Source organism: Camelus ferus, chromosome 33, assembly GCF_009834535.1.
Source record: "Camelus ferus isolate YT-003-E chromosome 33, BCGSAC_Cfer_1.0, whole genome shotgun sequence".
Classification (NCBI taxonomy): Eukaryota; Metazoa; Chordata; class Mammalia; order Artiodactyla; family Camelidae; genus Camelus; species Camelus ferus.
In genome coordinates, this window is record NC_045728.1 from 16799979 (window position 1) to 16821864 (window position 21886).

At 43.6% G+C, this 21886-nt stretch overlaps 1 protein-coding gene across 2 annotated transcripts in view; it reads right to left on the reverse strand.

Moving 5' to 3' along the window:
- The window catches only part of DIXDC1 (DIX domain containing 1), a 71535-nt gene that overhangs the window by 48220 nt on the left and 1429 nt on the right, over positions 1–21886 (reverse strand). Inside the window, exon 2 of one of the 2 annotated variants that reach the window (XM_032472567.1) lies at positions 21220–21311. In XM_032472567.1, coding sequence (XP_032328458.1) covers positions 21220–21276 — 57 coding nt within the window. In that variant the 5' untranslated portion in view covers positions 21277–21311. Of the gene's footprint in view, positions 1–14753; positions 15202–21219; positions 21312–21886 lie in introns of those variants that run through there. The other variant, XM_032472566.1, reaches the window with a different exon arrangement.

The window sequence follows — 21886 nt, forward strand, 5'->3', positions numbered from 1 at the left end:
TCTCCTCATTCTCAGTCCCCTGACATAATCTACAGAGCACTGGGAATATCTGATAAGCGGAGGTTTGGTAGAATTCCTCTGTGAAATAATCTGGGCCTGGGACTTTTTCTGAGCAATAGTTCCTTCTTGAGGTTCTCCATTTCTTCTACAGAAACTTCTCTGTTTTACATATTCTGTATCTATCAATTTTAGTAATCAGCATTTCCCTAGGAAATTATCCATTTCATCAAAATTTTTAAATGTCTTTGCACAAACCTGCAAAGACTCATAGTTTTTCGTGTTTCAATAGTTACTTCCCCACTGTCATTTCTTATTTTGTATATTGGTGCTTTCTCCTTTTTTTCTTCTTCATCATGTTAGCTAGTAGCTTGTCTATTTCCATAATTTTTTCCAAAACTCTTCAAAACAAAATGGTTAGAAGCATCATTGCTTTTTTGGCCGAAATCCCTCTAAAATCACAGTACCTGGAAACAAACACAGTATTCTAGGTATAAAATCAGGCACTCAGCTTTCTCATCCAAGATGTTTCACACTCTTTCCTCCTTCTCTTCCTCCTCCCCTTCTTCTCCTTCTTTTTTTGTTACTACCTCAAACCGTTGACTCACACTGAACTGTCAACCAAACTCTTAAAAATTCTTAACACATTCTGCTGTTGAGCCAATCTCTCCCATTTTCATTCTTGTATAACTGGTCTTCTTGATCTGTATTTACCTTTAACACATTTCAACTTGGTAGATCCCATCTCACCAGATCCTTCCAGACCCTGTCATTTCATGTACTCAAATCAACCAGCACTGCCAGGCATTGTGCCAGGCCCAGTGATTATAGGCATATACATAACTATGCCAGAAAGTGATTACTGCGACAGTGGAGAAGAGTTAAAAAGAAACAATATCTGTGCACAGAAGAGCAACAGGATGGAAAGAGGTGGATCTCAGAGACGGTCAAGAGGGAAGAGGATGTTTGTCTGGTTCTTTAAGGATGTTTGTCAGTTGGAGAAGAGGAAAGGGCATCTGAGGGAGAGATGATTAAAAAAAGAAAAAGAGGAAGAGCCTGAAGGCATATGGTATCTTGGAGGAATAGCCAATTAGCAAATTAGTGTGTTGGCAGAGCCGTCAGTGGCAGGTGATGATGGAGAAATAGGTCATCAAAAGGCCTACCACACTTAGACTTAAGGCTTGAAGTCCTTCAACAGGAAAGTGCAGAGTTTTGAAACAGGAGAGTGAGACTGGGAGATCTGTATTTTAGAAAGGTCACTCAGGACACAGTGTGGAACATGGGACAGAAAGGAGAGCATCGAGCTGTAAAGAAGACCAGGCAATAATTCAAGTGAGAGAAGATGAGAGCCTAAACTGAAGCAGTACAGTTAGAAAAGGACAAACTGGAGAGGTGACTGACGGGAGGGAGGCAGTGACAAAAAGAATCCAAAAAGTCACACCTGAACGGATGGTGATGCTTTAACTAAGATGGAGAACACGTGAAGAGCAAGTCCTAGGCAAAGCAAATAGTTCAGTTTTGAACAAGATCCTGAGCCAATTGCAAAACATCGGGGTAGAGATGTTCTGCAGCCAGCGGCAAGAATCAGATCTAGAGCACAGGAGATGGGTGTGGGGTGAGGGGTGGATGCTTGAGAGTATCTGTGTGTGATGGGCACAGCCACAGGTGCAAATGAGACAGTAACACCACTTACTGAGCATCTACTGCATGCCAGGTACCATGCGAGGCACTTCACCACATCTTTTCATATATATATAGTGTGTGTATGTGTGTACACAGTTGATCCTTGGGAACAACGTGCGTTTGAACTGCGAGGGTCCACTTACACCAGATGTTTTTCAGTAGCAAGTGCTACAGCACCACACGGTCCGCAGCTGCTTGAATCCACTGATGCAGAACCACAGCTGGAGGCACGTGGCACAGGGGGCCGACCGTAAGTTAGACACAGTTTTTCCACTATGCAGAGGGTTGGCACCCCAACCCTCCTGTTGTTCAAGGCTCAAATATGTAAATATATTATTTCCTCCCATGACATTGATTAGAGATGGGGAACTACTATTCCCATATTACAGATGTGGAAACCAAGGTTCAGAGCAACAACATGCCCAGGGTCACAGGGCTGGTAAGTGGCAGAACAAGGATCTCAGAACAGTGCTGACTTCAAAATCTGGGTTCCACAACATCCCCAAAAGGCAAGTGAACTATAAGAAGTTATTTGGCAGGACAGGGAGTGGGGAGAGAGGGCACTGAAGGGAAAGAAGAGAATGAAAATGCACTGAGTGCCAGTCCTTGGCAGCCACTGAATGGAGCACTTTATATGCGTCACCTCCTTTAATCCTCATACCCACTCATTAAAATTGATACTATTAGCCTCATTTTTCATACAAGAAACCTTGCTCAAGATCATAGCACTGGTAAGTGATGAAAATGGGATCTGAACCAACTCCATCTTACAATGAAGAATGCATCATTTCTACTACACCAAAGAAAGCATACAATGAGAGAAAAGGAAGGAATACTCAGGGCAGAGGCTGGGATACATCAACATTAAAGCGACAGGTGAAGTGAGGTGAGCAACAACAACAAAAAGTGATTTCAGAACATGCAATCAGAGGGACAGAGAAGAATCAGTAGAAAGTGTTATGTGGGAATCCAGGAACCAGAGAATGTTAAGACGGGTGGTCAAGAAGGTCAAATGCTGTAGAAAAGTCAGGCTGAAGACTGTAAAGCCCATTTCATCTAACATTTAACAGGCTTTGGTGATCTTTTTGAGAGCTGACACTGTAGCACAGTGGGGTGAAAAGTCAGATGGCAGTGAACTGAGAAGACCCCAGGAAGTAGGAAGACAGAAGCACTGAGGGGAAGAGAAAGGGTCTTAGCTGGAGAGGAAGGTGGGAAGGAATCAGGGCTCTTTAGGATGAGAGGTCATTTGCAGGCTGAGTTGAGGGGTTGGTGAAGGAGAAACAGACACAAGGGGAGGGGTGTGAATGATGCAGCAAGGTTTCAGAGGAGGGGAAGAGGGCCACCTCCTCCTCTGATCAGGATGAGGAAGGAACAGGTACCTCTGTGGGGAAACGCGGAGGTGGGGAAGAGGGCAGTTGAAGGAGCTCAAGTACAATCACCCTTCTATTCGTTACACCTGGTTCATCTGTTGAGAGTGAAAGGGACAGGGAGGGTGAAGGAGGTTTCAGGAAAAAGGACCCTGTGGGAAGCTGGAAAGAACAGTGACTGCTAAAGATTTCCTGGTAGCACCAAGACTCAGCTAGGACTGGAAATCATAATTTTGTAATTGAATCAATCAGCAAGGTTATATGATTTCCTCTAGAAGTGACCAGCAGGCCCAGACCATGAGTGGAAGGAAACAGAAATAGTTTAATGGAGGACTGGAAATGGTCAGAGGAGAGGCAGTGATTAGCAGGGCCAAGGAAGTCAGGGTGGTGGTGATGAGTTGGGAAGCCCCATGAAAAATACGGCAGGACCCCCAGGCAGGGCCACTACTCTCCTGCCAGCACCATTCAGTTCCCTGGACCTGTGGCATTATCTCACTTTTTAAACTCTGAAACAGCTTACTTCTAGGAAAGCAGAACTTATCCCTAAGATTCTGTTGGTTCCCTGAGCTAATGTCTGATTGGTCCATTTCCCTCACTCCTGATTGGTCAATTTCTCTCACTCCTGATTGGTCCATTTCTACAAAGCTTGTTCCTAATTAGTCACCTTTGTTATACCTTATTTGCATATGATGTTACAAAATGTTGCAAAGTCTAGACTGGTAGCCTATAAAAAGCCTGTGTAAACCTACAGACGGAGTCCAGAGCTTGGAGTTTTAACTCCTCTGGACCTGCTGGCGTAATAAACCTGAGTTCTCCAACCCTTCAAGTGCTGCTTGGTCTCTTGCCCGGATCCAGGTTGCTGTCACAACTGAGCTGTAACACTGAGCTGTAACACACTTTGCCACAACAGTGAGAGTGTATTTGAAGGGACTGATCATGGGATCACTGGCACCATCATGTTGATCATGGCACCAGAGAGAAGAAATCAAAGAAAGCTGATAAAGGAAAGTTGATGAACTGAGATGATGGAGAAGAGAACTTGATGTGATTGAAAATAAATTTAATGGGAATGGTGGAGTGTGGAAAGTGGGGCATTGAGCGCACAGTCTCAGAGTTCAAGATCCCAGGGGAAGGGCAATTCTGTGGAATAAGTTCCAGGATGTAGCCTCAGTATGTGGCCTTACTGAAGCACAGAGGGGACAATCATTGCAGTGGGGACCATCATGGAATCGGGGGGCTGTCTTCATCATGGACCCTGAAGTCATTCCAGGAGAGTGGTTGATGTTAAAATGCTCAGGATAGTTAGTACTCTGCCCAGATTCATGTGATTTTCAAAACTGATAAGCATGCCTTCAATGAAGTCATTGACAAAAATATTTTAATTGAAGAAAGGCCTTTGTCATGTCATTACATTACTACATCTGCATGGTCTATTAAGTGGCATCTAACAAAAGATCAGAGATGCACAACTGAGTGGGGCTATTCTTGTCCACAGGTTAAGGGTCACACTGACTTCAGGTCTCCACCCTTTAAATCTAAGTTGGGAGCCAACCACTAAACTAAGCCTCCGTTTGTCTCCTCTTTGACCTAAAAATGCCTGTACTTCTCACCCAAGGGGTGGGAAATACCTTGTTCTTGCTATAAATGCCTACTGCTGGCTCTGGAAAGAAGTGACTTGAAAGACCAAGTAGGCACTTATGAGGACCAGCCACCCTACCCGCTCCCCTTCCCCCACTGATGTTTATCTTAAAAGAGGCCTGTGGTGCAAGCCCAGGCCCTGAGCAGCTCTGCTACTTGGTTTCACAATTTTCTAGCGCTGCTCCTGCAGCAGATGAAATAAACACAGTGCTTTCTGCAAGAGGCTGGTACTCTCTGGGGGGTGGACTAGTAGTAATTTTCTTTCTTTTTTTCTTTTCTTTTCTTTTCTTTTTTTTTTTTTTTTCTTTTTTCTTTTCTTTTCTTTCCTTTCTTTTTTTTTTTTTTTTTGGTCTCAATCTTTTTTCAAATTACAACTTCTGTGAAATCTAGATATATAAAATAGGGAAAAGCAGAACTTCTCTGTTAGGGCTGAGGGGTTATCTGTAGGTCAGTTCACTCACTTTTTCTCTACCTCCATCCACCTCCACCCAGACCCCCAATCTTCTGAAGTAACTCCTTGGGGCTTCTTTCAGCAACTGGGGAAAACAAAAACCAAAAACACTGCATTTTGTTTCCTTCTAATGCTGTCTTTTTAAAAGTCTGTTACTCAGTAAAGACAAGATACAAGTTTCTGAAATAAGAAAATATCTGGGTTATTAAGAACTATACCTTAAACACGCCGCCAGTTCTTGATCTGTTTCCAACTAGAGCTGGAGAAGCACAGTAGGAGGACAGTCGGGTTCACATCCGGCCCCTGGGGGTGCTGTAGCTCACAGCTCTTGGGGTAGCTGCCCAGCTCACAGCGATTCCCTTTTACAGAAACATGTCCCTCTGCACACACAGTGGAGGGCCCCAGGAACAGCGGGTATCCTATAACCCCCGCCACTGGCCACAGGTGACTGGTCTAGCTGAATTGATTGGTCAAATCCAGGCAATCCCTGGAATTTTCTGATCTGGCATTTAGGAACAGAATCAGGATTTCCGGTCAAGATGGCAGAGTTGTACATCCACATGTTCGCCTCTCCTCACAACTACAACAAAACCACAACTGACTGCTAAATAAACATTGAAAAATAAAGACTGGAACCTAGCAAAAAAGATCTTCTTCAACTGGAAACATAAAGAGGGAACCACAGCAGGACCATAGGAAGGACACGCTCATGATATAATTGGGTCCCATATCCCCCAGGTGGGCGACCCACAAGCTGAAGAACAATTAAGTCCCAGAGGCCCTCCCACAGGAATGAGAGCTCTGAGCCCCACGTTCTGGCACTGGGAGAAGGAGGAGACCCCAGGACATCTGGTTTTAACGGTCAGCGGGGCTTAGCTCCAGGAGCCCCACGGGACTGGGGGAAACACAGACTTCATTCTCTTGGGAAGCATACACAGAACCTTGCGTGCATCAGGTCCAAGGGCAGAGGCGGTGATTTCATAGGAACCATGGCCAGACTGCCTGCTAGTTTTGGAAGGTCTCCTGAGGACATAGGGGATGGTTGCGACTCACCCAAGGGACATAAAAGCTGGTGGCAGATATTCCAGGAGTGTTCATCTACATGAGCTTTCTTGGAAGCTGACATCTTGATAGGATCATTAGCACCAAGACCTTGCCCCTCCCAATAGCCTGTAGGGAAGCCTCAAGCCAAACAACATACTGGGTGGGAACACAGCCCTGCCCATTAGCAGACTTCCTGAGCCACAAATGCCTCTAGACATGGCCCTACCCACCAGAGGTCCAGGGCCAACTTTCACCCAGCAGTGGGCAGGCACTGACTCCTCCTGCCAGGAAACCTGCATAAGCTTCTAGTCCAGCCTCATCCACAAGGGAGCAGATACCAGAAACAAGAAAACAACAATCCCAAAGCCTGTGGAAGGAATCCACAAACACAGGCAAGACTCTACACAGGGACCAGCTGCAACCTGGCCCTTAGGTGACAAGAGAGGAGTGTACTGCTGGGACACATAGAATGTCTCCCACAGAGTGCCACCTCTCTAAGATCGAGAAACATAACCAACCTACCTAAAAATACAAATAGAAGGATAGACAGTATGAGGCGGCAGAAGAATATCTCCCAGGCCAAGGCACAAGATAAAATCCCAGAAGAAGAAATAAGTGGTGAGGAGATAGGCAATCTACCTGAGAAAGAGTTTCAAGTAATAATGGTGAAGATGTTCAGAGACCTTGAGGAGTATAGAAGCACAAAGCGAAGTTTTTAGCAAAGAGTTGGAAAATATAAAGAATACCCAGAGTGGAAGAATAAAATCACTGAAGTGAATAACACACTAGAAGGAACCAGGAATAGACTAAACGAGGTAGAAGAATAGATGGGTGAGCTAGAAGACAGATTAGCGGAGATCACTACTGCAGAACAAAACGAAACAAAAAAGAAAAGAAAAAAGAATGAAAAGAAATGAGGATAGTTTAAGAGAATTCTGGGACAACACGAAGCACACTAACATTCACAGTATAGGGGTCCAAGAAAAAGAAAAGAGAGAGAAAAGACTTGAGAAAATTTTTGGAGAGATAATAACCGAAAACTTCCCCAACTTGGGAAAGGAAACAGTCACCCAAGTCCAGGAAGCACAGAGAGTTCCACACAGGATCAACCCAAAGGCATGCAGTAATCAAATTGACAAAAATTAAGGGTAAGGAGAAAATATTAAAATTAGCAAGAGAAAAGCAACAAATAACATACAAGGGAACTCCCATAAGGTTATCAGCTCGTTTTTCAGCAGGAACTCTACAGGCCAGAAGGGACTAGCATGATATATTTAAAGTGATGAAAGGGAAAAACTTAAAACCAAGAATACTCTATCTAGCAAGGCTCTCGTTTAGATTTGATGGAGAAATCAAAAGCTTCACAGATAAACAAAAGCAAAATGATTTCAGCACCACTAAACCAGCTTTACAACAAAAGTGAAAGGAACTTCTCTAGTCATCACACCATAAGAAAAGAGAACAAAAAGAAGAAAGAGAGAGAGAGGGGAAAAAAAAAAAGACTTACAAAAGATTGCTTTGGCAGTTCAGTCTTTTATGGTTCCATATAAATTTTAGAATTGTTTGTTCTAATTCTGTGGAAAATGTCGTGACTACTTTGACAGGGGTTGCATTGAATCTGCAGACTGCTTTGGGTAGTACAGCCATTTTGATAATGTTGATTCTTCCCATCCAAGAGCACAAGATATCTTTCCATTTCTTTGTATCATCTTCAATTTCCTTCATCAGTGTTTTACAGTTTTCAGAGTATAGGTAACCTCCTTGGTTAAGTTTATTTCCAGGTATGTTGTTGTTTTTGATGCAATGGAAATGTTTATGCCAATTATAAAATTCTGGTTTTTGAAGTAAAAAAAAGTGAATGAAGGGCCACAAATGGCAAAATATCCTTCTTTTTTATGGGTGAGTTGTATTCCATTACATATGTATGCTGCCTCTCCTTTATCCATTCATCTACTGATGTGCACTTGGGATGCTTCCATATCTTGGCAATTATAAAAAATGTTGCTGTTAATAGTGGGGTGTATGTATCTTTTTAAATTAATTCTTATTTTGTAGTTGGCTTTATTCCGTTGATAATTACGTAAGTTGAAAAAGCTAAAGCTTTAAACATTCTTAGAAACAATGAACAGTACATATATGTAAATTCTTAAAATATGCGCAGTATATTGTATATATGTATTTACATGCAATATATTGTGTATGTGCTGTCCAATTGTAACAATTCCACCTAATAAAAATGAAAAATGAAAAAGAAAAAGGAATAGAACCAGTCTTCTGTCTCTGTCTTAGTCTCTCCCTGGCAAAGTTGTAAGATATAAAAGTTAGATGTTGTCATAAGCCATGTTGCCCACCTGAGAGAGAAAAGCCATTTGTAGTGAGATGGAATAAAGCCACCTACAGAAACAACCAGAGATAAGAGGCAGAGAGCAGAGGGAGAGATCCTACCAGCATTTGAGTTCTTGATTTTCACTGTTTCTGGGTCTCTGCCCCATCCTTGCTCTTTTCCGTGGTTTAGTTTTTCAGCCTTTCCTTGGATTCCATGAGTCAGTAAATTCCACTTTCTATCTCTGCTAGTTCAAGACGGGTTCTTGGCACTTACAACCAAACTAACATAGAAAACACGGCAATCAAACAGACAGCGTCAGTGACAGCACAGAGCTCTTCTCAGTCCAGAATCAATCTCTCTAGCTTGTTCTGGGGAAGCTGGAAGGATGCCTGTGTAAGCCAGAGGTCTAAATAGCCTGAGAGTTTTTCACGACAACCCTGAGTCAGACGTCAGAAGAAAAAGTAGATGCAGCAACAGTCAAAGCTGGGTCAGCAGGATTTTGGCTTGACGAGACTGGACCGCTCTCAGGTTGTGAGCAGCGGGAACACCAAGGAGTGGCTGGAGGCTTCAAGCTCCATCAGCTTCCCCCAGGTCACTCCAAATAACCGTACAATAATACGAGTTGAAACTCTTTCAGAATAAGCAACTCTGTCCACATTCATTTGTGCAAGAAACCTTGACCTTGAAAGCTTTCTTGCCACCAAATGTAAACTTCTTTCTGTTTCTCTTTGGGATCTCCAGTTCCCTCCAAATAAGTTTGTAAACCCAGCCTCTGCTCTCTACCTCCTCCAAGTTTCTAGATCAAAGAAAATTCCTGCAGGCGACTTAACTCAGAGTTGCAAAAGCACTTGATTGGGCCTCACCAGGGAAGACTGGGAGACCCAGTGTTCCCAGGGTGAGACATCCAAGAAGTTGGTTCTCTGGCTCCCTGCTGGGGAGCAAGAAAGGCAAACAAGAAGAGCAGCGGGCTCTGGTGGTGCGCTAGAGTTCAGGAGGTGACCAGAACGGCTCAGGAAGGAAATCAGGTTTACAGTGAAACCGGACACCTGTTGAGAACTCTGAGACCCTCCAGCTGCAGAAGGTGAGATGGGGGTGGAGATGCTGCTGAGAAACTGAGAGGAAGGCAGGAGGTTTGGAAACCTTGGGTTATTATTGGCCTACATTCTGCCAGAAAAAGAATGCAATATTATATTTCTTTTCTATTAACTCTTCCAAGCCTTTACTGAACTAGGAAAAGCTATTTGTTGAACCTGGTGGGTAATTAGGTAAAAATTAAGTTCAATAAGTAAAAGTATCATTAAATGTCTTCTTCGCTAGGTGGACAGACTCCTTGTGTTCAGCCCAGTGGTCAAAGGATAATATATCAGGAAGTGAAGAACTAAAACCTTTCTGAAAGATACCATCCTATAACCTTATTCTAAAATTTCCACTAGTTGTGAGTTCCGTAAGCACTCTGTTCCTTAACAAGTACATGTCACAAAGTAAGTGCTCAATAGATGCACTGAATGAATGAATGAATGAGGTATCACTGCATGGTCTATGAGTGTCCTTTATCCCAGAAATAGGGCATGGAGCCCACCATTAGGGCCTTTGGGGTTGGTTCCCTACCTCCCACCTGACCACCGAAGGCTATGCCCATGACCACTCAAATGGGGCCTGGTCTGGAGGTAACAGATAAGGAAATAGATGCAGGAAATTGTTCGTTTGAGTCTTTGGTTCTCACAGCCAGGACGACAAGGCCAGTCATGGCTGCTGAAGCCCTTCCAGGGCTCCCCAGACTCTCCGAACTGCCGGGGGAGTGGCACCTGGCAAACGGTGCCCCATTACTGTCCCACATGCCTGGCCAGGCCATCACTCACCACAAGGAACATAAAACTGCCCGACAGCTTGCTGCCAGGGAGCATCTGCTCAGCTGGCATTGACGCCTGTGGGAACAAAGCCAAGGAGCCCGGGGGGAGGAGAGCAGAAATCAGCCAGGACAGGAAAAAGAAGGTTGGGGAGTGTGGCGCTTTGTTACATTGAAGACTTAACAGGCCTTTAATTTCTATAGCAAAACACAGAGGAAATCATTGTGGAAATGACTGAGAGCCTCCGGCTGGCCCATGTTGCAAATCCTCTTCCATGGAAGGCACGAGGCACTTAGAGATGTTCCCTGCAGCTGCTCCACCTGCCAGTCCCCTGCCTCATTCAGTCTATGTCCCCCTGATGCGGATGACACCAGACAAAGGCTCTTCCTGTATTTCTCAGGGCCTGCCAAGCGGTTGACTCTCAGTGTGGGATTTGAAATTTCTACTTTTCTACTTGGAGGGAAACTGGTAGGGAAAGTCTTCCAAGTCATCTGTTTAAAAGGTTAAGGCTCAGACAACTGATTTCCCTTCGACCAGCATTTTAATAAATCATTCCCACAATTTTCAGCCCTTCAGGCCATTCACACGACAGCCAGGTGCAGGCTGGCTCTGGCCGACAGCAAGATTTCTACATCATCACAATTTTCCCAAGTTACCACTCTGCCCATTTACTCCACCTTCATTGGCCTGTGAGCTCCACTTGGGCACAGACTCTATGTTATTTGACATCTATTTCCAGGGCCTGGCACCGTGCCTGGTAAACACGGTAATTCAGTGAATGTCTGTCGAATGAGTGCTTGTATGCATGTTTACCAAACCAGCGGAAAAAAAGTCTGGCCTCGGTGAGTACGTAGGCTGGTAAATATTTGGTGCTTTTCGTGATATCATTAAGTAGAAGATCTCTCTATGATCTGCCACAAACATTACCTCTTCTATGACACTTCCCACATTAAGCATTCTATCATGGTTTTTTTTTAGTACACCTGTAAATCCCTCCCTACAAATTCCTTGGAAGTAGGAACCAGGTGATTTTCCAATTATTTACCCATCCCCTCTCCCAACAGATAAACTAGATAATTAAATGAATGAATGCTTATTGGTCAAACCGTATTATAGTCTCAGGTCTGTCAAAACCTTTCATCATAAGCATCAAAGTCTTTTTTTAAAGAAAGTTCAGCACCCCCCTCCCCAGAAAGACACTTGCAGAAATTCATGTTGGCACAGTGATCAAAGACCACATTCACCTGAAAACATCAATACCAAGGGGCAGAGAAAACAAGTACACATCTGTGAGACAGATGCAGAATGAAGAAATTGTGACTGACAGAAAGCCTGGCCGGGCCCAGAGCACAGGACACAGGGGGTGACAGCCAGGGTGCGCTACAGAATGTGGCGTAGGCCAAAACTTGTGCGTGAGTCACAATGCAGATTCACCACGTCAGTGTAAGAGGGTTTGCACTGACAGCACTAATGTAGATCAGTTCTGTGAGTAACCTGTCAGGTGTGTGGCGGCCAGGGCTTTATTCAAGGAATGTGGTGGAAGAAAATTCCGTCGTGCATAGTCATGAAAGACGGCAAGTAGACTGAGAACAGAGGCCGACAACAGCAGGTAGAGGGAAGCCTTGATTCAGAGGACAGGGTTTCTCTGCTGCAGGGTTCCCTTATAATTAACCAATTAGGGCCACCGCTTCACTTCCCGTGACAGTTTTCTCTGCCACAGAGAATGAGGTCACAGCCCTAACCACACAGACCTGGAAAGCATCTGGGTGATAAAGAACAGCTTCAGAGGTGCTTGGCTCAGACCCAGGAGATGACTGGCTCCATGTGTGGTATTCCTAGCCCCAGGAGGAAAAGTTTCTCAGAGGAACTGAAGTGTATTCTGACATTAGTTTTTAAGTCCCTATTTATATCCTTATTATGTGATTCTAACAAAGCAGATTGAACATGACTGGATCTGTTAAGCAACCCCAGAGGCTGGAATAGGTCAAACCGGGGTCCATCAACGCTGAAATGACCAACTGTACCATTTTTCAGTATACCAGGTGCAATATTGGATGTGCAAAGAATTCTTTAGTGTAATTTATGATGTATGTGAAAGAACTGTCTCAATTGTAAGGGACTCCTGAGATTAAACATATTACTATTTGTATTGTTTAGATGACATTAATTTTTTAGAGAAATCAAAGTACTTGTGATCAGAGTTCAAATCTGCCAATAGAAGGGAATGGAATAGACATTAGCCTGTGGAGGGATGTTTACAAGACGGATGGAAAAATCAAATGTCAGAGAGGGTGAAGAGGCATTACTGCACTATTCTAAAGACGAATTAATTATGAAGTTTTTTTTTTAATTGACATATAGTCAGTTTACAATGTTGTGTCAATTTCTGGTGTACAGCATAAAGTTTCAGTCATACAGATACATATATATATTCATCTTTATATTCTTTTTCATTATAGGTTACTATAAGATATCAAATATAGTTCCCTGTGCTATACAGAATAAAGTTGTGTGTCATTTTTATGAAGACTCTATTACCACCGCAAAAAGAAAACTCTCCCACTCTCCTTTTCCCTTATTTTTTTTATAAGAATTGGATGTCAGGGGACATTTATGAAAGCAGCAAAGGATGAAAAAGAATCAAGCCTCTTGGTTTACTTGGCTTTTAGCTAAAAGGTTTGGAGGCAAAATAAACAGAAGGCAAAGACTAGGAGTGACTCTGTGCTGGTTTCCTCCTCTTAATAAGACAGTGGAACCTGATACCTGGGGCCTGACTTAGAAAAAGGGGAGGCTATGAGAAGACCTAAGGAGAGTCTATCACAACTGATGGATGAGTCAGATGAATGATGCTTGAGATCAGGGGAGGCCCAAAGGCAGAGAGTGAGAAAAGAGGGGCCAGGAATACTGGAAGCACCCAAAGAGGTGGCTTCCTGGCTCATCTGTGTTTCAACTCTCAGACTGTGGCTCTTTGTTAACAATCCCCCTACATGTATTCAAAGGGGAATGATGCACAGATGAGGAGCCCTGCAGTGCAGACGGGATGGGAGCTCGGCCCTTCGGTGAAGGCTGTGACCCCCATCCCTGCAGCCAAAGGAAGACTCTGACTCCGTTCGTTAGGCTGGGACAGCATTTGTGCAGTTTTCCTCTGTGTGTGTGGATCAAGGCTGGGGCGCAGGGGCCAAGACTGGGGAAGGTTCTGAGGCAGGTCAGGCTGCAGAGCTTCTTAATTAAAAACAGGAATGAAGGAAAGAGCCTGTCGTGCAGATGTAGAAAAAAAACCTCAAACACAAATTCATGAGAATGGTTACCTCTAGGGAGAAGGCCAGGACTGCATGGGTGGTCAAGGCAATCAGCCTGTAATGTTCTTATTTAAGAAGAGAATGTAGTCATATGTTAACTGTTTAACTAAAAACGGGCTTTAAAAAAAAAAAAAAAAAAAAACCTTAAACTTTAGAGAGATGCAAAGGGAAGAGAGCTCCGGAGAGGTGGCAAGAAAAGGAGAGAGAAAGGAAGAAAGACACAAACTAAAATCTAGCTCTTCATGTAGGGGTCCCCCTGGATGCTGGGTAAGGCACCCCAAGAGGTGGGCTTCAGGAGCAGTGGGAGACATATGGAGCAAATCGCAAGGGGAAAAGGTCCTAAACCAGAATTTCCTGAGTCACAAGAGAAGAAAATGGAATGGACAACAAAATTCTGAGCGAAAACAAGTGAAGAGAAAAGCCCTAAGCCATACTGTCAGATGGAGGCCCCAGTTTCCCAGTCTCACACTGAAAGGAGCAAACACTGGTTCCCCTGAATTAGGCCCAGAAACCTCTCTCTCCTCTAAGGTCCTCTCTACCAACGATGCCCGTGGTTGTGGAGAAACGTACTACCATGGATTTAGAAAGAGATGCGAACAGGAGGAGGGCACTTCCTGTGGGCACCTACTTTTGCTGCACCCGCACCCCACCCCCAGCAAACTTTCTACCAATGCAACACCACCCCACCCTTCCCCAGGCTCACCCACTTGGCTCCGGAAATAGAATGAGCACCTCTGCCATGTATTCAGGGCTTCCCTGGGGATTTCCTTTGGGGCAAACCTTGGGGAAGGTAGGGACCACCTCTTTTGGAAGGAGATGACCTCTGAATGTGTGGTCCTGTCTTCTGGGCTCAGGCAAGCTACCAGGGAACGTCATCGCCCAGCTTAGCTGGAAGCAGTCGGCCCTTCTGATCCCTGCGGGTTCACCAGGCTCGTCTGTACCGTACCCACCACCTTAGCCTCCTTAAGGCTCTGCGAGGGGACTGTTCTGGGGTCCCCATGGTCCGCGTGAGGATGGGGGCGGAGGAGGACCCCTTCTAGAGATTAGGCAGGAAAGCGCTAGGGGAGGAGAGCTGGGGAGTGGGAGGGGCAAACCAGTTACCTCATTGAAGCCCTCCTGCAGGACGTCCAGTAAGTTCCCCCGGGTCAGGCAGGCTAGCATTGTTCCTGCCGGGCCCCCAGGACGAGGTCTCCGGGCCCGGCGGCCGCCGCCGCCGCCTCCTCCCTGTGCGCACAAAGACTCCCGGCTCAGCTCATCGGGAGGGCTCCGGCGTCCCGCATGCCACTTACTGGAAACCCAGACCCGGGCCAAACTAGCTGCTTGCACTGGGCATGCTCGCGCCGCGGCTTCTGCAGGAGGGGCCCGGGCGCCGCCGCGGTTCCTATAGAAACTGCTGGGCGCGCACCGGGCTGGGGGGCGCTGGCGGGGGGCCCCTAGTCCCGCGTGCGTCAGGGAGAGCCCCGCGGCGCGCACAGACACGCACACGCACACGCACACGCGCACACACCGGGCCGGAGCGCGGGCGTGTGTACGTATGCTGCAGATACACACACACACACACCCCCGCAGCCTTGCAGGAGGGCGTGCCGGTGTGTGCGCGGCCCCGATCATGCACACGAACGCGCGCGCGCACGCACACACATTGATACACACCACACACACTGACACACAGGCGGGCATGCCGGCGTGTGCATATGCGCTGGCAACCACACATGCACACACCAGGCCTGCCCGGCATGAGCCCGCGCTGCGCGAGCGCGCGCACACACACACACACACACACACACAAACACAAGCTCTGATGACCTGAGGCCTCCAGTGCCCCACCACAAGGTGGGCGGGAAGGGGAGTGAATCATGGGGTTTTATTTTTCGCTCCCAGCAACATTTTTCCCCCTGGGGCCTGGACTGTGAGGTTAGGCTAAAGAAGGATATATGGAAAGGAGAGACACAAAAAGAGGATAGAGGGGACTTTAGTTATTGATGGTATTAGGGCACATTTAATAAAATCAAGCTAAACCAATCATACAGGATCACAACACATCAAGGGTAAACCGAGGATGAACAAGGCTTTACCAAAAAACTTTCTTTCTTTCTTTCTTTCTTTCTTTCTTTCTTTCTTTCTTTCTTCTTTCTTTCTTTCTTTTTCTTTCTTTCTTTTTCTCTTTTCTTTCTTTCTTTCTCTTTCTTTCTTTCTTTCTTTCCTTCTTTCTTTCAAAATAACTGCTAAAATGTGCAGCCTAAATTTTAAATGACTTTTAAATTAATTAAATGGGTTTTAATGAAAATAACTGCAGAATGTCCTGGTGCATTTGGAAGAATTGGGTAAAAGCTTCCTCAAGTGAAACAGAGCTATCCCCCTCTGTTTCTAGTTATTCCAGTCACGGTCTTGATTATTTATTTTTAAAAATAGGAGTCATCTGTACTCTCTTGTTTCTATAGGAAAACTGGAAGCTGAAAGAACACCCATATCGTGTTACACCTCGTGATCTCAGGTGGGGGGAGGGGTTTACGAGTGTTAGGGCTCAGAGAAGGTCAGGCCTTGCCCAAGGACACAGCTGGTCAGTGACAGAGGCTGTCTGAGTGTAGGACTCTACACTCATGATTTTGCAAAAGGCCCAGATTCACTCCCTCTCCCAGATTAGAATCTTAGCATGAAAAGTCAGTAATGGTCCTTATTCAGCCAAATGACCTCCTCCACAGGTCACTAGGGAAGAAGAAAATGCTTACCCAGGATGGCCAGAACTAGCCACATCGTGCTTGAATGTCTAAAGCCGCCAAACTGAAAGATGCTTCTGAGAAGCGACACACCTCCCTCTGACCACAGCAAGCAGGGAGCAGCAGTCAGCCGAGGTGTTAAGCGGCTGCCAGGGGCTGAGTGCTGAGGGTTAGAGCTGGGGAAAAGCCACGGCGCCAAATCAAACTGAAGCTGAGCAGCCCACGAGTCGGGAGACCAACATCCTTCACCGTTTACCTGGGGAATTCAGTTGCCAAGAACTCCCCTCTCCACCACCACAGCTGATGGTGCGATACACTCAGATGAGTCACTAGCCCATGTTAACACAACAAGGCCCTTTGCAAAGAGAAGTGTGAAACTTCCAAGAGCATAAAATTGCATGCAACACGTCTACATTCATAGTGCTGTAAAACCAGAGCACCCAGTTGGCGGTCCGTGGATAGAGGATTTTGATTGGTTGACAGCCCATCATGCTTTGCACTTAACAGAAAATATTGAGACATCAGAGGGAGGTCGTGCTGACAGTTATCTACACAAAGAGGTCACTGTTTCTCAAACAAGTTATTTGTCCAAGTAGGACCTGTGAGCTCAGTGTTCCTAAGAAAAGACTCATTAAATCACTGAATTTTAATGCTCCAAAAAAAGATCTCATCTGGCCCAACTCTCTCATCTCATAGATGAAGGAACTAAGGCTAGCAGAGGTGCTCAAAGTCACTTAAGTCAATATAAGAGCTAAGAGCTGAACCAAAGGCCTCTGAGGCCCTGCCCTGTGCTGGAGGAATTAGACAGAATCATGTTAAATAGACACAAGATTCATTACAGGGCATATGGTCCAAGAATATACTATTCTTTGGAAGTCTATAATAGTACCTACCACATATCCTACAGCAATAGTGTCCAATAGAATTTTCTGTACTGATAGAAATACTCCATATCTATGCCGTCCAATCCATCAGCCACTGACACACGTGGCTAATGAGAACTTAAAATGTGGCAAATGCAAGTACGGAACTAAAATTTAAATTGCATTTAATATTAATTCATTTAAATTTAGATAGTACAATTTCAAAATATTCTGTTCCATTGTCCCCACACAACTACCGGAATGTCCCAAAAATCATAATATGTTCATGTATAGTCTGCCTCTTACACTTGGAAAAAAGCACAAAATTCTTGTTGGACCAGCTAATTCCAATTTTTTTTTTTCTTTTTTACTCAAAAAATACGTTCACCATACTTATCATGGTCTGACTTAGAAAGGGATCCAGGTAAAGAATTGGGCTTTAGTTCAAAGCAGCACTAACATTTACTGTGCCTTCCATCCTCCCTACTGTGGTACCCGCTACTGTGATGCCAGCACAGCAGCTGGGGGAGTAAGTGGGTTAGCTAACTGAAACAGGGACAGTGATCCGCTCTCCCGAACATGGGAAAGCTGCAAGCCGGTCTGGGTAGCTGGAACCAGTCCCACCGCTGCAGGTCTGTTATTCACTCCGCCTGGAGGAGAGGCAGAGAGTCCAAGCAAGCTGCTGTCTGCATATCTCTGCCATGCTGCCTGATTTCCGAAATTATAGGCTTCCTCATTTCTGCATTACTTTAACAACAAAGGCAGATACTTCCCTCACCAACTAAAAGCTACCCAACTATCTATGTACAACAGTAACAATAGCAAAATTGTGCTTTTACTATGTACCAAGCCCTGTACTAAGCATTTATATACCTGAGCTCATTTGATGGCCACAATTACCATAATCAGTAGGTTTTTTAAAAATTATCCCCACTTTACATATGCTGAAGGAGAATTTTGAAGGATAATTTGCCCCAACTCCGTAGTTACTAAGTGGTGAAGCCGAAGTCCAGGTTATTAACCATTATGCAATTCTTTTATATGATGTTTACGGCATAGAAAGAACTCAGTATATGTTTTTAGTTGAATGAATGAATGAGCCAGTGGCGGAAACATTGGCAAAGTCATTCATCACTTCTATTAATACAGATGATAACATGTTAGCCTAAGTGAGACTTTGAACCTTCAACAAAACTGTCATTTGCTGAAAATATTGACTGTGACTTCTCCCTGCAGAGAAGTGTGAAATTCATACCTATGTAAAATTTGACACATCTATTACGGGCAATCATTAATGACTATCAAGAAGCAGAAAGGCAGTTGGAATAAACAAATAATTAAAATTGTCAATGGAAGTATTTTAAATAACTCTCTGAAATAATTTCTTAGTCTTTTTCTGTTTTTTTTTTTTTTAACGTTTGCAAGTTCCTTGGTAGGAACATATGTTTACAATTTCTGTTGCATTTATCTTCAGAGTAGTCAACATAAATACATACACACAAAAGGGCTCATGTCTACAGTCAGAGGTACCCAAAGTGTCCTGGCTTCTAAACAGCTCTCTTTGTCTCCAGGTTTTTCTGCCAGTCTGTACCCCTTCATATTCCTTAGACAACACACTCATCTTGCTGCTCAAATGTCTTCAAATGCTCCCTTTTCCTAGCATGTCAGATATACATTCCTTGTGTCCAGCTTTCAGGGCTCCCGCCCTCACTGCCTATGCTCAGTTTGCAATTTCCTCACTGTCTCACAGACTTAAAGGCTCATTCTCACCTCCGTACATTCATGACTGTCCCTCTGCCTAGAATGTCCCATGCTTCCTCTACTCAAACCTTCACTATGCCTAGCTCAAGTTCTGACCACTCCTGATTTTGTTAAAATCAAGACACAGCCGATCACAATCAGTCTGGAACACTCACCTCCCAGATAACCCATGGTGCATTCCTGCTCGTCTTTCAGGTCTCTGCTCAAATGTTTCTCTGTTTGGCCTTCTCTGCTACTCTGTTCAAAATGACAACACCTCCTCACCTCAGCACTTCCAATCCTCTTTGCCTGATTTATTTTTCTTTTTCGTCCTAACAGTCATCAGCATATTTACTTTTTTATTTCTTTATTGTCAGTCTCTCTTCTGCCCAAAATGAAGCTCCAAGGGGGCAGGAAATTTTGTGTTTTGTTGCTGATTTATTTCCAGAACCAAGACTATTTCATGGCATATAGTTGATACACAATAAATATTAGCTGGATGAATGAATCTTCTCTTTAAAATTCAAAGGTGAGGGGAAGGGTATAGCTCAGTGGTAGAGTGCGTGTTTAGCATGCACCTCCACTAAAAAATAAAATAAAATAAAAAATTAATTTAAAAATACATAAAGAAACCTAATTCCCCCCCAAAAAACAAAAACAAAAAAATTCAAAGTTTATAGCATGCTCTATATACTATGCCATTTAGCACTTCATTATAGTTAATTTAGGAATGTGGATTTTTGTCTCTTTTACTGTATTTCCAAGACAAATATAAATAATTTCTGTTTTCTTTCTATATTTTCCTCTCCTTCATCAATGCAGTCTTTCATTAAACTGTAATTAAATATATATTGAGCACCTAATATATATCATTATATGCCAGGTCCTATTCTTTTAGCAAAAACTTCAAGAACTCAGAGTTACATGTAAATAAATACACACACACACACTCATATAGAGGCAAGAAACAGTACCCCCAGAAAAAGAATAGTAAAAGAAAGACTAGTAAAACTGAGAATCCAGTATTAGTATGTGGGGACACTGTTCAGGGTGATTGTGACAGACTGAGTGTGTAGAAAAAGGAAAAAAAGAGACAGAATGGTGTCAGACTAGAGTAGGATGTTGCCAAAGTAATCACCAGATGCTAGTGCTTAATATAAACTGTACCAAAGCAGATATGCAAATATATTCTACATGAGTTCTTTTAATTCACATTTCAAAAGTTATCTGCCAACTATCCTGTGGGTAAAAATTAAATTAAGACTAGCGACACCTGGTGGATATTTTGGAAATGACCCTGAGTTTCTCAAAACTGTAAATGCCACCATGTCCCCCCCCCCCACCCGCTATTCATAATGTGTTAGGGCTCTGCACAACTAATTATATACTATTGGGAAATAATCTTTCTGCAGGACCCCGGGTCTCACTGCAAGATGTAGCCATATTTCTACCAAGACTTTTCCATCTCCCAACTGATGTCCCTCTGCCTTCTGAAAGACGTATACAAAATCTGACAGGGCCATTCTTCTTTTGAAAGGTAACTTATTACTTAAAAGGTTCACATCCTTTGACCTAGCATTCTACTTCTGGAACTCTATCCTAAGGAAATAAGTCTTAAATGAGGAAATCAATGAGTTATTTACAATGTAGGGGGGTGGAATCTAAAAGTCCAACGACAGAGGAATGGTCAAGAAAATCACAGCCATTATAATGTTTACCAAACATTTGTTTTCACATTAAAACAAACATTTTAACAATTCCGTATGAGCAAACATTACGTTTAAAAAAGCAGAAGTCAAAAATTGTGTGCATAACATGCTCTCAAATATGTAAATAATATACACTGAAAAAAAGACTAGAAGAAAATATTCTAAAATATTAACAGGATTGCTTCTAGATGGGAGGATTATGGTTTTTTAAATCATGGTTTGCAGTATTTCCCAAATGCTCTATAATTCACGTGCATTATTTCTATAGCAAACATTATTAAAATACTTTAAACAACCCAAATGCTCTAATTAATTGCTAGAAATTTTCAAACTCTGCTTGATTTTATTAATTTTGGAAAAAGATACAAATCAAGTGAGCTAGAATTTCCACAAGAAGGGGAAGCTAGAAAAGAAAGCAAATATATTACAGTTTTGTTCCAGGATCTGAGTTCTGATGGAGAAATCCCCTAGCTGTAGCATTGTACTGAAATTCCATTACCGTCATCATATGCCTCTCAATAGTACACCAGAAACTTACAGAGGGCTCTGCTGGCAGCAGGGAGTTACAGAGTCTCATAGCCACTTGGGTCCCCATCTTCAGAGTCCCTAGAAGAGCTGGATCAGGGCTACCTTAAAATAGGAAGAGAAAGAAATGTGCAAAAATACAGGCCAGGAAAAACTTCCAAAAGCTAAGCCAATTTAGTGGGGTCAGGTCCCAGCCCCAAACCTACCCATTTAAGTCATCTGGAAGTATAAAAAATTGAATCCTCGTTAGCAGGAAATCCAGGCCAAGATACTATAATTACAATAGAACTATTCCAACAACATTTTTAATACTAATAACTTAAGTTTTAATAGTACAGAAGTAAAGAGAAATATTTCCCTATCATTAGTCAAGCAAGAATGCATTTTCCCTCCTCCCTGTATTTATCAGTCTGTTGATGGAAATAATAAATAGACAATCTATAATAGGCAGAGAAAAAAAGTTTTATTTGAGCCAAATTGAGGACCATAGTCTGGAAAGAGCCTCTCAAAATACTCTGAGGAACTGCTTCCGAGAAGCATGGTTTTCAGCACAGTTTTAAGTCTTGTCAGAACAAAGAACATTGAACAAGTGAGGGATGCATTCCTTCAAGGTTTAAAAAAATAGATCAGCATGTACACAGGGAGCCAGTACAGCCTTGGCACCTGGGAAGGTAGTCATC